Below are 16,140 nucleotides of genomic sequence, written 5' to 3' on the forward strand. Positions count from 1 at the left end.
AAATAATAAGAATTTATGAAAGGCAGATAAAATAAGATTCTAGCAGAGAAAATTTTTGTCTTTGGCTTAGGGGATAATTAATCCTTACAAAATTAAATCAAAGATTATAACAGTCCTTTATTTTATCCTGTTGGTTTATGGAAGAGAAAGAAAGTACATTAATCATCTTTATTTTGGATGAGATAGCATAATGCTAATTTAGTTAGGAGTGAAGACTTACAATTGTGTGAAGCACTGAGCTTTCCCCTTTGGATATTACTAATTTGTTCTTCTACCAATGACTAGTGGATTAAACTCATATTAGCCAAATAATATTTAGGGTCTCAATCATGATACAGTTGAGAAATTACTTGAAAATGCCATTAGAGCATATATACTGAAGGAAACCTGTCTTGAACTTTGAAGTTCTGAGCTAAATTAATGGGCTGAAACCCAATCTTGTTATTTATAGATGGATTGAGGGATCTCACTGTGATTGGTTTTCATCTAGACTTACGTCTTTACAGCATCAATGCTCACAGGGCACTGTCTCTGGTTCCTAAGCTGTTTTAAGGGCTCAGCACCAGTATTTCAAACTTACATATCAGACAAGTTGTTAATACAAAAATTGCTGAAATGTATTTAAGAGCATTTAGTTTAAATTATCTATAAATCACATGAAATGATTATCATGAAATTAGCACTTACTGCTAGAGCTATAATTACAATTTGGCAAACATTTCTTAATCCTTTAGAGAAATTGAAAATTCAAAATGTTTATAGATGTTGACACCTTCTTCAACTTAGATGAATGAAGAGAATATGAGTCAGAACAGTATAATCTTATTAGAAGCTTTTATAAATAATAAGCATTAATAAAGAATTATGCTATTTTAAAGAAAAACAACTCAAGGGACTCTTTTAATATCATTATTTAATAACTTGGGTTCAGCTTAGTTGAATGTATGTTGTAAATAAGCTTTTATCAGAACACATAAAATTGTATGAAGTCCTGGGGGAAATAAACTGAACAGTTCCTGTAAATTCTTTTCTCAAAAGTTTCAGAAAACTTAGATTTTAAATAAAAATTTGAATACTTAGTTTCAAAAAAATTGAAATTGACTTACAAAATCAATGTTGCTTTTAGTATATCCTCATTATGACTTGACTTTTCAAAGTCTAGTCTTTTAAGACATATTTAGAGCAAGAATGAATAGAACAAAGAATTTTTTTATTTCAATTACTTTGTAAATGTCTACTGTCTGTGTCTTGAGATTACAATAGTAATTTAAAGACAGACATCCATCTTCCACATTTCTCTTCTCACTCTTTTGAGGTCTTAGATAATTTGCATGATGTTGCTTTAAAAGTTTGTGTCCTGAACATTTACTTCTTATTCTAGACACTGTGTAGAAAGTCAAAGTTGATATGCCTGAGGAACATATAGTCCAAGTGAGAGGATAAAATATGTACACAAATACCCACACTATAAATTAGAATCTGATGTAGATGCTTAAAGTTACTAATTGCTATTTCTTATACATGTATCAGATATTAATTTTAAAAGTCTATAATCTCAACTAGAACGTTCAATGAAAGATATTGTAGGTACCTTATATGATGGACAGATACTTTGGAGACCTTAGTTAAAGCTCAAGCATATACATAGGAATTAAGCATGTGAATTTTAGCAAAATATCCAGTTGACAATGATGTTTGGTTTTTACAGGGCAGTAGAGGAGAAGTAGGACCAGTCGGAGCCCCAGGCATACCAGGCAAATTGGTAAGTGATGCTTCCATTCCTCAGATGTTTGCTTTCTACAAAACACATTCTTACAAATGAGCAAGGAGAAAAAACCAATTACAGAAGGCCACTTAATCAGCTGTACTTGATGTCTGTGGTATGAATGTGTGAAAATATAGGTGTGTAATTTCAAATTATTTCTAGGTAAAATTTAACCCATGTGGGTTTTGCAGTACAGGGAAATATTGCTAGAGGCATTTTGGCCTCTGGTTGTTCCTGGAATTGAGGAAGTCCGCAGGTGAATGGTGAATGCTGCCTTTGACTTCTTGCACAGTCTTGTTTACACAGAAGGAGCAGCATCTGTGCTCTTGCAGGAGCTTGGCTGAAAGAGCCCACTGTTGCGCAGGAGTGCACAGCGATGTAGGGCCTTCAGGGTGGGATGGAGAACAGGAGGGCACAGGCCCTTCTGAGAATGTGGGAGAAGAGGCAAACGCCAGGAGCAGAGTTAAACCAACCACAGCACACTTATTTTAGACATGAGTCAGTATACGCAAGGTTGTGTCTGGCTCGTGTGTCTCCGGTACTGCTGTGACAGTGACTCTGGGGACTTTGTTTATTTTCCAGGGTTCTGTTGGCAGCCCTGGCCTCCCTGGCTTGCCTGGCCCTCCTGGACTTCCTGGAATGAAAGGTGACAGGGTAAGCTTTTCAGCAATCCACACAATTCTTTTTTTAGAAGGGTGATTTCTACTATGTCAAGAAGTCAAACTTTCTTTTGACCCAATGGAGAATTTTTCTAGAATTTATCATAGAAATCTATCAAGAAAGGTATTTTAAATCACTCAGAGTTGAGAGTACGAATCAAAATTATTAATGTAATAATTCATCAGATAGAAAAAACTGAAATAAGTTCGATTTTTATTTTTTTTAATTTTTTTTTTTTTACTTTTTGACAGGCAGAGTGGACAGTGAGAGAGAGAGAGACAGAAAGGTCTTCCTTTGCCGTTGGTTCATCCTCCAATGGCTGCGCGCACCACGCTGATCCGATGGCAGGAGCCAGGTACTTATCCTGGTCTCCCATGGGGTGCAGGGCCCAAGGACTTGGGCCATCCTCCACTGCACTCCCTGGCCACAGCAGAGAGCTGGCCTGGAAAAGGGGCAACCGGGACAGAATCCAGTGCCCCAACTGGGACTAGAACCCGGTGTGCTGGCGCTGCAAGGCGGAGGATTAGCCTAGTGAGCCACGGCGCCGGCTAGCATTTTAGTTTTAATCATGTGTTCTATTCATTCTAAATTTGTATTCCTGTATGCTAAGTCTTTCATGGCTGTAATCAGAGGATGCCCCAAATTACCAGCAATTCTGTCAACTGTCAGTTTCTCCAGATCTTCTTGCTTCTTGTTATATTAGGTGGGGAGGAGTGGGGAAGTTCTCTCTAATCACATTATCCATATTTATACCATCCACCAGCAAAATAAGGGAGGTTGATTCATTTGAAATTCTATAAACACCTCAAAATACTGAAAAATGTATTTTATTCTTTGCAGGGAGCAGTTGGTGAAGCTGGGCCAAAGGGCGAACAGGTAGGTTCTATTATTTGATTAGTGTGAAATGCAGTATTTGATACACACAACTTCAGGGCAGTGGCAGGTAGAGGGTATGATGAAAATGATGAAGGTCAGCAGTTTTTCTCAACATGTTTAATAAGGAGTGAAACCCAGCTCTGAGTTTAGTTTGTGGCCTTATCTACTGTTTTAATAAGCTGGAGCTAATGATGGCTCTCTTACTAGGATTGCACAGTCTTTCCTTCCAAAAGGGTGGCCTTGTCTCTTTGGTTCACTAAATTGGTTTACTAATGTCTGATGGAGCCTTCCATTGTCGCATCATAATATTTTAAGTTTCTCTTGGCCCAGAGCTTAGCACATAAATTGTACATATGAATTAGAATGCATTAGATGCATTCCTTTCCTTGAGTTCCTTTTTCTACTGTAAGAGCCTTGTTTCAGGGATTAACTATTAAAATCATCACGTATGGTCATTAATCCTTACCTTTAGCTGAAACTCAGCCACACCCTCTGGCTTCTCAGGTTACTCACTGAGTTGGACTAGCCATAGACCTGTAGATGGGAAAGCCATTGAAAGCATATTTCTGTATGATCCTAGGACTTTATCAATATGAACTAGTTAAAGTTGAACCATTGGTAGAAACTCAAAACTATAATCTTTCATTTGCAGGGTGCCTCGGGTGAAGAAGGCGAAGCAGGAGAAAGGGGTGAACTTGTAAGATATTTTCCTTCATAATTTTGAAACCTTTGTAATTTTGATGCAGTAATACATATAGATTTTTTCCCCTGAAACTGTTGTCCTCACTACTTTCTTAAAGGCTAAGATGTTCTTTCTATGAGCTAACAAAAGATTCCAAAGATGATGGCCAAGATTAAGAAAAACTTAGCTGTAATTTATGGGAACCTGAAGTGTTTTTTATAGATGAGTAATTCTCTTGTGGATTTACATCTAGACATTCTGGGTGATCTTTTAGGACTATAGAAAGTCCATGAACAATGCCTATCGTGGAAATAAAATCAAAGTTTTACTGAAGTTGGCTGTGGCTTACACATCTGACTGAGGACATTCTCTCTAGTCTGAAGTCCTCAAAAAACTGACCTGTGTTTCCAGAGGATGCCACTGCTAAGTCTTTAGGACGGCAAGGAAAGCAAGAACAAGCTCTCTTTACTGGGAGAGCTGTTGGCTCATCCTTGTGGTTTCGACACAAACCAACATAACCTCATCCACTGTGGAGACTTGTGTTTTGGTCCTTAGAGGTCAAGGTAATAAATTACTAATCAAATAGCTTTAGGGAGCTTTTAGTGCAGGAAAAATTCTGGTAACTTTTTTTTATAAAGATTCTCAGGATTTAGAGTTAATAGAAATATAACATCTGAATTAAGCAACATTTCCTATCGATTAAGTAATTTCAAAAGAGGGTCATTCCATTTTATTTTCTATTAAAGTTGCATATTTAATGGGCTAAGAGTATAGTTTACATCATTGTGTTTTTGAGTGGAGATTAACTGATGTATTAACACTTGAACTGAATTTGTATACAGAATTAGTAATGGGAGATTTTCAGTATTTTTTAAGCCTAAAAGCATTTATATTTGGTTTGACAGACTTTTTGAGATGAATTAAAAATACTGTTGCAGTTATAAACATGAACTTTTTTTAAAGAAAGATTTATTTTAAAGGCAGAGTTACATAGAGGTAGAGAGAGAGGTCTTCCATCAGCTGGTTCACTACTCAGATGGCCGCAATGGCCAGAGCTGTGCCCATCTGAAGCGAGAAGCCAGGAGCTTCTTCTGGGTCTCCCACGTGGGTACAGGGGTCCAAGGACTTGGACCATCTTCTATTGCTTTTCCAGGCCATAGCAGAGAGCTGGATAGGAAGTGGAGCAGCTGGGACTCAAACCGGTGCCCATATGGGATGCCGGCACTCCAGGCAGTGGCTTTACCCGCTATGCCACAGCACAGGTCCCCAATGTGAACTTTTAATAGATGAGCTTAAATAATTTATTGTTTACGACAGAATGTTTTTGAATTGCTTTTGCTTTATGCATTTTAATTCTTAATGCCTAACATTTGAGACCTGGGTAGAACCTTGGTGAGCTCTGATTCAATCCTGTTGCTTAATAGAGAAGTTCGTCAAAGGCTGGGAAGGTATCTAGCTCATACAGAATCACAGAGCAAAGGAGCAGAACTGAGACTAGAGTCCACATTTTGAGTCCACTATTTTCTTTCTTTTTTTTTTTTTTTTTGGAGTGCCAGGGTTAATTTGTTCATAGTTTTCAATATTTGAGCAGCACAACAACCTTTTCAATGTTTTTCAGAAACTATCAAATGTGAATACATTGTTCTAATATAATTTTGTTTTATTGATCTAGGGAGATATAGGATTACCTGGCCCGAAGGGATCTGTAAGTATAATCAACACTAATGCTATACAAGTTTAAAATATCAATAATGCTGTGGAAAATGTCATGCTTTGCTTTATGAAATCATCCTATAAAAGTCAATTCTTAAAAGACCTGCCTTTAAGGAAATAAATGTCTAAATTTATCCCTTAGGTAATGGATTAATACAATAGGAAACAAACCTGTGTAAATAGATTTACCTTTTGAACTAACCACTCCAAAGGAAGTTTTTATTTCATATTAAAAATGGCCCAATGAGTATTACATGATAATTCTCTAATTTTGTCCCCAAATGGGTCATTTTTTTTTTAGTTAACTGATTTGTGTTTCGTGATGAAGTGAATGTAATTGAATTTTGTTGGCAGTTATACCCTTGCAAAATATGTCAGTAATCTCCCTAATATCTTGTGTGTCCCAGTAGGGGAAGTAATGGAGTCATAATGGGTAAAAAATGTGGTAGAGAACTATTAGAACTAGAAAGTGTTCATCTTGTTCAATTTTATCTTTTACAGAAACTAAAATGATAGCCTTAGAGATTAGATGTATTTAAGATTATAGAACCAATTAATAGGATACCTGAGATGATTTGGTACTTAGAAGGGAATGTGTATCAAATACAATTAGAAACTCAAAGCCTAAGGAGAAAAGATGGCACTCAGACCTCAATCTCAAATGCCACAACCACCAGTTTTCAGTTGCTTTCCAACTTCTATTTCTAGAACCTCTCCCACTCCTTAGTCTCTGCCAGATATCTATCCTCATGGTGACCATGTAATAAGTAAAATTAGAATGCTCTAGTATCCCTCCTCTGCTTAAAACCCCTCAAGAATAATTTGGTATAGAACAAATTCAGATTCTCAGAAAGGTTTCCAGAGGCTTTAGGGAAATGTGCTTTGTTTCCCAGTCTCATCTCCTATGTTCTGGAACTGCACCCATTTCCGGTTCTTACATCCTGTGCCCTTTAGTTTCCTAGTGTGTAACACTCTTCCTCTTTCCTTAGGATAGTGACCTTCTACTTAAGCACTGATTAAAAAAAAAACTTATTCAACTTTTTGAATATTATATAGTACCTATACATTTTATGGTGCACAGAGCAATATTTCAATACATAAATAGTGTGTAACCAATCAAACCAGGCATCTAGCCTTGCTAATTCCTTATCTTTTTTAAAAAAAGATTTTACTTATTTGAGAGGTAGAGTTATAGACAAAGCAGAGAGACAGAGAGAAAGGTCTTTTATCTGCTGGTTCACTCCCCAAATGGCCATAATGACTGGAGATGGGCTGATCCGAAAGCCAGGAACTTATTTCGGGTCTTCTACATGGGTGCAGGGGCCCAAGCGCTTGGGCCATCTTCTGCTTTCCCAGGCCATTGAAGAGAGCCGGATTGGAAGAGGAACAGCCAGGACTAGAACCAGTGCTTATATGTGATGCTAGCTGCCGCAGGTGGAGGATTAACCTACTGTGCCACAGCATTGGTCTCTCCTTATCTTTTCTTATTGTTTGGAGCCTACCAGCTCCTCTCTTCCAGTTATTTATCCAGAATATAATATATTATTGTGAACTATACACACCCTTCTATGCTGCAGAACACTAGCCTTGCTAGTTTTGACTGTGTTTTGGTAGCTATTATCAAGCTCCCGGAGTCTTCCTCCACTCATCCCTTCCCAGCTTCTCATACTCAGTGTTCTAAGTTTAAATGTACTTTTTTTTAAAACTTCCACATTATGAAGAGAATGTATGGTAGTCTTCTTTCCAGGTCTGACTTATTTCACTTTACATAATGACCTCTAATTCCATCCATTTTGCTGCAAATGGCAGGGGTTCATACTTTTTATGGCAGAACAATCTTCTATGTGTGTGTGTATACACACATAGATTATACACAAATACGTTATATATACACACATGTGCATATATACACATACACATACACACACACACAATTACTATCTCACATTCTCTTTATCCATTCATCCATTGATGGATACCTAGGTTGATTCCCTATCTTGGCTATTATAATGAGTTCTGCAATGGACATGCAAGTATCTCATAGGCTGATTTCATTTCTTTTAATATATGCTCAAAAGTAGGGTAGCTGAATCATACAAAAGACCTATTAGTTTTTTGAGGAACTTCATACTCATCTCCATAATGGCTGCACTTATTTGCATTCCCACCAACATTATAGGAGGGTTACCATTTTCCCACATCCTTTGTAGCATTTGTTACTTTTCTTTAATCTTTTTAATAATAGCCCTTCTAACTGGAGATGAGAATCCACTGTGTTTTGATTTGCGTTTCCCTGATGGCTAGTGATAGCAATATTTTTTTGTCATTTGTATTTCTTCTTTTAGGAAATATCCATTCAGATTCTTTGCCCATTGCTTAACTGAATTATTTTTTGTTTCTCTTTTTGAGTTTCTTATATATTCTGGATATTAATCCTTTGTCAGATAAATAGTTTGAAGATATTTTCTTCCATTGTGTCAGTTGTCTCTTCACTCTGTTTCCTTTTCTATTCTGAAATTTCTTAGTTTGATATAATCCTGCTTACCTAGTTTTGCTTCTATTGCCTGTGCTTTTGAGGTCTTATAAAAAATTGTTGCTATACCAATGTCTTGAAATGTTTTCCCTGTTTTATTAGGTAGTTTGAAAGTTTCAGGTCTAAGTTTAGGTCTTTGATCCATCTTTTGGTTTTTGTATAGGGTGAGAGGGAGGGGTCATTTCATTCTTTGGCTGGATATTCATGCAGTTTCCAGTACCATTTATGGAAGATGCTGTTATTTCTCCAATGTATATTTTTGGCACCACTGTCAAGAATCAGCCAATTGTATATGCATAGACTAATACTGAGATGTCTGCTCGCTCCATTGGTGTGTGTGCTATTTTTCTGATGGTACCATCCTTTTTTAGTTATAATAACTCAGTAGTATATATCTTGAAATCAGTAATTGTGATGCTCCTAGCTTTGTTCTTTTTGTCTGAGATTGCTTTGATTAATCAGGATCTGTTGTGTTTTTGTGTGAATTTTAAGATTTTTCCCCCTACTTCTATGAAGAATGCCGTTGTGTTTAATCTGTAAAATTACTTTGGGTAGTATGAACATTTTTTTTTTATTTTTTTATTTTTTTTTAACTTTTATTTAATGAATGTAAATTTCCAAAGTACGACTTATGGATTACAATGGCTTCCCCCCCATACCGTCCCTCCCACCCACAACCCTCCCCTTTCCCACTCCCTCTCCCCTTCCATTCACATCAAGATTCATTTTCGATTATCTTAATATACAGAAGATCAGCTTAGCATACATTAAGTAAAGGTTTCAACAGTTTGCTCCCACACAGAAACATAAAGTGAAAAATAATAGATGATTTTTTTTAAATGATGATGAAATCAGATCAGACCTATTGTCATGTTTAATCCCAGTGAGAGTCAAGTTGGGAATTGAAATGAACATTTTAATAATACCAACTGTTCCAATCATTTAACATGAGAGATCTTTCCATTTTTTTGTCTTTATTATATAAATATTTCACAGTTTTTATTGTAGAGGTCTTTTACTCCTTAGTTAAATTTATTCCAAGGTATTTTTTGTCAGTTCTGTGAATGGGATTGTCCTTTTAATTTCTTAGTAAATTCATTATTGTTGTATAAAATTGTTATTGATTTTTTTGTGTGTGTTGATTTTGTTATACTGTAGCTTTACTGAATTCATATATCAATTCCAGAAGAATCTTGGTGGAGTATTTAGCATTCTCTATGTATAAAATCACAATAATAACAAGTGGAGATACTTTGACTTGGTTCTTTCCTATCTGTATACCTTTTCTTGCCTAAAGGCTCTAGTAAAACATCTAGTGCTATATTGCACAATAGTGATAAGAGTAAATATCCTTCCTTAGGTCCAGATATTCAAAAAAATGCTTTCAGTTTTTTTCCCCTTTCAATAGAATGTTGACTGTGGATTTGTTGGATAAACTGTTAATTTTTAGTTGAGGTATGCTCATGCACACCTAGGTTTTTTTATTTTTTTAAATCATGAATGAATGTTGACTTTCATTAAATTTTTTTCTACATTTTTGAGACGATCTGATGATTTTTATGCTCCATTCTATTGATGGAACATATTATGTTTATTGATTTGCATACATTGAACCATCTTGCATCCTAGGGATAAGTCTGAATTGGTCATGATGGATAATTTTTTATGTGTTGTTGGATTTGATTTGCTAGTATTTTGTTGAGAATCTTTGCATCCATGTTGTATACTTCTTTTATTGTTGTATCTTTGTCATTCTATAAGGTAATTCTGTTAATGCATTCTACAAGGTAATAGTTCAAGATCATGGTGGCCTTATATAAGGCCATTTCAGTTTTTTGGAAGAGTTTGAGAAGAATTGGTGTTAGTTTTATTTAAAAAAATTTTGTAGGGAATAAGCTTTTAACCTAGTGATTAATATGCCCATATCACATGTCAGAGTACCTGGGATCATTTCCAGTTCTGACTCATGACCCCCGTTGGCTATTGCAAAACCTCAGAGGTAGCAATGATGGCCCAAGTAGTTTGATTCCTTCAACCCATGTGGGACACCTGGATTGTGTCCCTGGATCATGGATTTGGCTCTGACACAGCATTAGCCATTGTGTGCTTTAGAGAAATGAAATAGTGGATGGGAACTCTTTGTCTCTGTCTCTGCCACTTTAATTAAAGAAAAAGTTAGAATTAAAAAAAAAAGTTAGATTTGTTAGAATTCATCAATGAAACTGTGTGGTCCTAGGCTTTTCTTGATCAAGAAACTTTTCATTACTGATTCAACCTCATTACTCCTTATTGGTGTGTTCAAGTTTTCAATCTAGTATTTAGGGTTCATTTTTTTTTTGATAATTTATAATGTATCCAGGGGTTTATCCATTCCTTCTAGGTTTTCAACTTGCTGAAGCAGAGTTGCTCATAACCTTCCCTAATGCTGTTTTGTATTTCTATGGCATCAATTATAAAGGTTTCTTTTAATCTCTGATTTTTGTAAGTCTTTTTCTTAGTGTAGCTTGGGGTTTTTTGATTTTATCTTTTCAAAAAGTCAATTCTTCATTTCATTATTCTTTGGTATTATTTTTAAAATTTGTATTTCACTTATCTTTATTCTAATCTCTATTACTTATTTCATTGTCTTAGTTTAGACTTTGGCTTGTTCTTTTTTGGTAGGTCCTTGAGATGCATAATTAGCGTGCCTATTTGATATCTTCCAATTTTTTTATTTAGTTGCTTATTTCTGTAAACTTCCTTCTTAATATTGATTTTGCGGTATCTTATAAGTTTCAGAATGTTGTGTTTTTATTTTCTTTAGTTTCAAGGAGTTTTTAAATTTCCGTTTTGGTTTCTTCAATGACCCATTGTCCATTCAGAAGTATGCTCAGTATGAATTTATTTGTATAATTTCTAAAATGACTTGTTGTTGATTTCTAGTTTATTCTATGTGGCTAGAAATGATACCTGACATGATTTTTATCTTTTAAAATACATTGAAGCTTGCTTTATGGTCTGATATATAGTCTATTTTAGAGAGTGTTCCATGCAATTATGAAAAGAATGAATTTTCTGTGGACGTTGGATGGAGAGCTCTGTAAATGTTTGTTAGTTCCATTTGGTATATACTGTAGTTTAACCCAGATGTTTCTGTGTTTTTTTGGTCTAGATGATCCATCTATTGATGAAAGTGGATTTTTGAAGTCCTATACAATTAATGTTTTGGTGATTATTTCTCCATTTAGATCTAATGATGTATGCTTTATTAAATTGGATGCTCCAGAATTAGAAGCACGTACATTTATAGTTGTTTTATAGGGAATAGACTCTTAACCTAGTGATTAATATTCCCATATCAGGTCATCTTGTTGACCTGATCCTTGATTGTTGTATAGTGACCTTATTTTTCTCTTTTTAGTTTTTGTCTTTCATTCTGTTTTGTTTGCTATTAAATATAGCTATTTCTTATCATTTTTTTGAGTTTGTTTTCATAGGATATTTTCCTATCCTTTTACTTTCAGTTTGGGGCTTTAGGGGCCTCCTGAAGTTGTATGTCCATATCTCTCTCCAGCTTGGATGTTCCCCAGTATTATTTCACTGAATATATTCTCTATGCTTCTGTTCCTCTTTTTCCACAGGAATTCCTCAAATTTGAATGTTTGTTCATTTGCTGATGTCTCACAGGTTTCAGAAACTGTCTTCATGATTTTTGCTCTCACTGGGATATTTCAAAAGATCTATTTTCAAGTGTACACACTATTTTCTTTGCTTGATCTAGTCTGTTGATGAAGATTTCAACTATATTTTTTATCATTCATCTTTACCCTGGCCCTTGCAAGGGGGAATTCCCCACGCCTTGGGGCTGACGTCCTGATTGCTGATGCACTTTGCTCCTCTCTTTAATCCTGCTGTCCCAGGTATCTGTGTCCTGTGAAATTCCCAGATCTCCCTTGATGAGTTCTAGCACTTATCCTGAAATGTAATTATTTACTTGTTGTTTTTATTTTGGTAGATTGTGGAGATGGGGATGAATGCCAGGCATATTTATTTGGCCATTCATTGAATCTGTAGTTAAGCATTTATACCGCCCCTCAGCCCAACTTTCTCCAGGAGGACCCACTCAGACTTGTTACAGGGCTCAGCCTAGGGCTTGTGGATATTATTACATTGTGTTAACTTACCTGTCTCCAAACACCATAGGTTAAGTTTCAAGTGACATTTTATGCATCTTTGATAGGAATGGTTTATGATTGAGCAAAATGTAAACTATAAACCTTGGTAGAGTTTGTTAATAAAAAATCCTACTTCACTATTAATAATACTCAATGAAATGAATTCAAACCATAAAAGAAATGAATAAGCAGTGCAGCTATCAAAGTAAGTTAATTGCATTCAAATTTGGATATAATATTAGAAATGAATCTTTGCTTCCTCATCTTATTGCTTACCTCTTTCTTAGCTTACACTGCCAAGGTAATACAAAATTGAAGTGTACTCTGCCAGTTTCAGAGGAAGTCCTTACTAACACAAAGTTCTTTAGTTACACTGAAACCAATGGGCCAAGTAAGCTTGTCAAGTAGATGTCTGTACCCTGATTTCTACAACTGCGTATTACTCCTCAACAGAGGGATTCTTCCCCAAAGATTCCAGGCTCTTAGGACATCCAGGCATATTGGTTTTTGATCTCTTCATCTAGCAGTATTTCACTCATTGCCAGAAAGATAATACCCTCAAGTGTAGTCTTTAGTGCTTTTCTTAACTTGATATTTGGTTTCCATTCTGGGAAGTCTTATATGTTATGCTTTTACACTGTGTAACTGACAGTTCTGCAGCCTTTCATTGCATATAGCTCTTCTTGCCAATACTGTCTTTCAGGAAGTCTTTTAAGCCATAATTTCTTGATAGAAGCAATGTTGGCAAGTTGACTTAATGAATATAAATTTTTTTGAATGAAGAGAGATTGAAAAAAGGTATAGTTGCTGAGCTTTGAGTCAGAAGCATTTCTTCATTGCGTTCTTCCCTTCAGTTCAAGACATTTGGAAAGAAAGAGTCAGCTCTTTCAAGATAAATGTTGTCTGTAAAACAGAAGCAGGATCAAGTTGCTTTATGAACATTCATATCTTGAACACTTGCATTCTCTTGCGGCCTCCTGTTCTTTTATTTTTCTCATTCTTATTCTAAGAAACAGTACATTATAACTTCTCTGCCACAAATTCTACCAAAGGGATTTAACAAAACTGTAACTTAACAAAAAGTGAATTAATTTTGACTCTTTTTTAAAAGTTATTTATTTATTTGAAAGTCAGAGTTACACAGAGAAGGAGAGGCAGATAGAGAGGTCTTCCATCCACTGGTTTACTCCCAATTGGCCCCAACGGCTGGAGCTGTGCTGATCCGGAGCCAGGGTCTCCTGGGTCTGTCACGTGGGTGCAGAGGTCCAAGGACTTGGGCCACCTTCTACTGCTTTCCCAGGCCATAGCAAAGTGCTGAATCGGAAGTGGAGCAGCTGGGACTCGAAGCAGCGCCCATATGGGATGCTGGCACTGCAGGCAGGGGCTTTACCCTCTACGCTACAACGCCAGCCCCGATTTTGATTCTTTTAAAAGTAATTATTGTAGGTGAGGATTCTTTTGATTTTATTAGTCTTCCCTCATACCCCCTCCCAAAAAATTAATTTGTATATGCTTTTGTTCTAAGGAAACGAATGATCTATTTTTAACTTCTGTAATATTTAGATTTTTAAGTTCCTTAAAGTTAGGGTTTTTGATCACAACTGAGAACGACAACCTAGGCCATGCTGAGCAAACAAAGTTTTATTAGGGTGAAGAACTGCCAGGAGCAGCCTCAGAGGGAGAGGAGCTCGAGGCTCAAGTGTAGGGCTAGAGCTTTATAGAGAATTTGTGTCAAGGGAGGAGGAAGATAGGTGGGAGGTGAGCTGGAGCGGCCACACAGGGATGTGAGATGCCGGCTGGAGCCGCTGCAAAGGATACCAGATAACATCGTGAGACAGGGTGTCCCTGAAACAGGGAGTGTCCGGGGCTGCCTGACTCATAGCTGGGGCAATGACAGGGACTGGGAGGCACAGGATGTTTCCCCAAGTTGCAGTTGGGACAAATTGTGAGAACAGTGAGGCTCTGCAGGTGCATGGTATCTCTGTGTTTTTGTTTTCCTGATGCTAGGAAACAGTGGAAGAGATGTTTCAGACCCGAGTGGATTCAGGACTCTCAGACTTAACACTCACCTGAATTGTTAACATACTTTGCTTGTCCAGTTTTTCAATTTCTTTTTATTTTTAAAGATTTATTTATTTTAAAGGCAGAGAGAGGGGGGAGTGACAGGGGGTGGGAGAAAGAAATAGATCTTCCATCCACTAGTTTACTCCTCAAATGGCAACAACTGAGGGGGCTGGGCCAAGGCTGAAGCCAGGAGCTTCATCCAGGTCTCCCTTGTGGGTGCAGGGGTCCAAAAACTTGGGCCATCCTCTGCTGCTTCCCAGGCACATTAGCAGGGAGCTGGATTGCAAGTGGAGCAGCCATAACTCAAATCAGAGCCTATATGGGATGCCAACACTGGAGGTAAAGGGTTAACCTTTTTATGCCACAGTGCTGGTCCCTGGTCCAATATATATATATATTTTTGACAGGCAGAGTGGACAGTAAGAGAGACAGAGAAAGGTCCTCCTTTTCTGTTGGTTCGCTCCGCAATGGCCGCTGCGGCTGGTGTGCTGCAGCCGGCGCACTGTGCTGATCCAAAGCCAGGAGCCAGGTGCTTCTCCTGGTCTCCCAATGGGGTGCAGGGTCAAGGACTTGGGCCATCTTCCACTGCACTCCCTCCTGGGCCACAGCAGAGAGCTGGACTAGAAGAGGAACAACTGGGACAGAATCTGGCGCCCCCACTGGGACTAGAACCTGGGCTACCGGCGCCGCGGCGGAGGATTAGCCTATTGAGCTGCGGCGCCAGCCTGGTCCAGTATTTTAAATACAGCATCTTAAATGTGGTATTTTGAATGCATCAATTTAGTTTTTGCTACTATTTCGTAATTCCTGGATACATGTACTGTCTTCAAATTCTCTATAAAGTTATAAAGGCTAAGTAACTTTTTCTTGGAAATATCTTTATTTTATGCTTGCTTTATTGGTGCTATACAAAGTAACATCTTATAAGAACTCAGTGGCTGTGCTGTGGCCAGCAACTGTTAGGAAGCCTTATTATAAGCAAACTTGCTCTTCTTGGGAAGTAACTTAAGGTATGGAGAGTATTTTTTTAAAACATGTTAGTCTCATGAACATTTTAAAATAACAACTGTACCAAAAAAATTTTTTTTGAATCTGCTTGAACAAGAAATCTAAGAATCTGTTGAGTTGTGTGGCATTTTGAATCCTCATCTTGCAGTACAAGTAAATGTAAAGTATTTGTAACCTCTGAATGAACGCCTCTCAGGAGACAGCGTAGAAAACCCCAAATTTCACCTGTTTGCGTTAATAATAAATAGGCTTATTATTTGTATTTAGCCCGGGTTTTAGTGTGTGCTACTTTCTTTCAGGTGGGTAATCCTGGGGAGCCAGGCTTGAGAGGGCCTGAAGGAAGTCGGGGGCTTCCTGGAGTTGAGGGGCCCAGAGGACCACCTGGACCCCGAGGTGTGCAAGGAGAACAGGGTGCCACAGGCCTGCCTGGCATCCAGGGCCCTCCGGTGAGTGGTGTGTGTTCCCATGCTTCCCCATTGGAGGCTCCAACCCACAGCAGCGAGTTCTGTGGTAAAATCCAGCCACCTGGCTGCTTGCGGAGTCTATCAGTTTGGAATTTAACAGTGCTCTCTTTATGGTTCTGGGTATAAACTGCCTTTTTGTTTTTTTCTGCCTGTCCCAGGGTAGAGCACCGACAGACCAGCACATTAAGCAGGTTTGCATGAGAGTCATACAAGGTAAACAA

At 37.4% G+C, this 16,140-nt stretch overlaps 1 protein-coding gene across 3 annotated transcripts in view; it reads left to right on the plus strand.

Moving 5' to 3' along the window:
- COL9A1 (collagen type IX alpha 1 chain) overlaps positions 1 to 16,140 on the plus strand; it is a 102,337-nt gene that overhangs the window by 67,533 nt on the left and 18,664 nt on the right. For all 3 annotated transcript variants that reach the window (XM_089333032.1, XM_008263089.5, XM_089333034.1), the window contains 7 exons: positions 1,709 to 1,762; positions 2,348 to 2,419; positions 3,266 to 3,301; positions 3,954 to 3,998; positions 5,656 to 5,688; positions 15,755 to 15,901; positions 16,078 to 16,132. In XM_089333032.1, the coding sequence (XP_089189158.1) occupies positions 1,709 to 1,762; positions 2,348 to 2,419; positions 3,266 to 3,301; positions 3,954 to 3,998; positions 5,656 to 5,688; positions 15,755 to 15,901; positions 16,078 to 16,132 (442 nt within the window). The remainder of the gene's footprint in view (positions 1 to 1,708; positions 1,763 to 2,347; positions 2,420 to 3,265; positions 3,302 to 3,953; positions 3,999 to 5,655; positions 5,689 to 15,754; positions 15,902 to 16,077; positions 16,133 to 16,140) is intronic.

The sequence above is a fragment of the Oryctolagus cuniculus genome, chromosome 5, assembly GCF_051225735.1.
Source record: "Oryctolagus cuniculus isolate XC-2025 breed Fujian yellow rabbit chromosome 5, ASM5122573v1, whole genome shotgun sequence".
Classification (NCBI taxonomy): Eukaryota; Metazoa; Chordata; class Mammalia; order Lagomorpha; family Leporidae; genus Oryctolagus; species Oryctolagus cuniculus.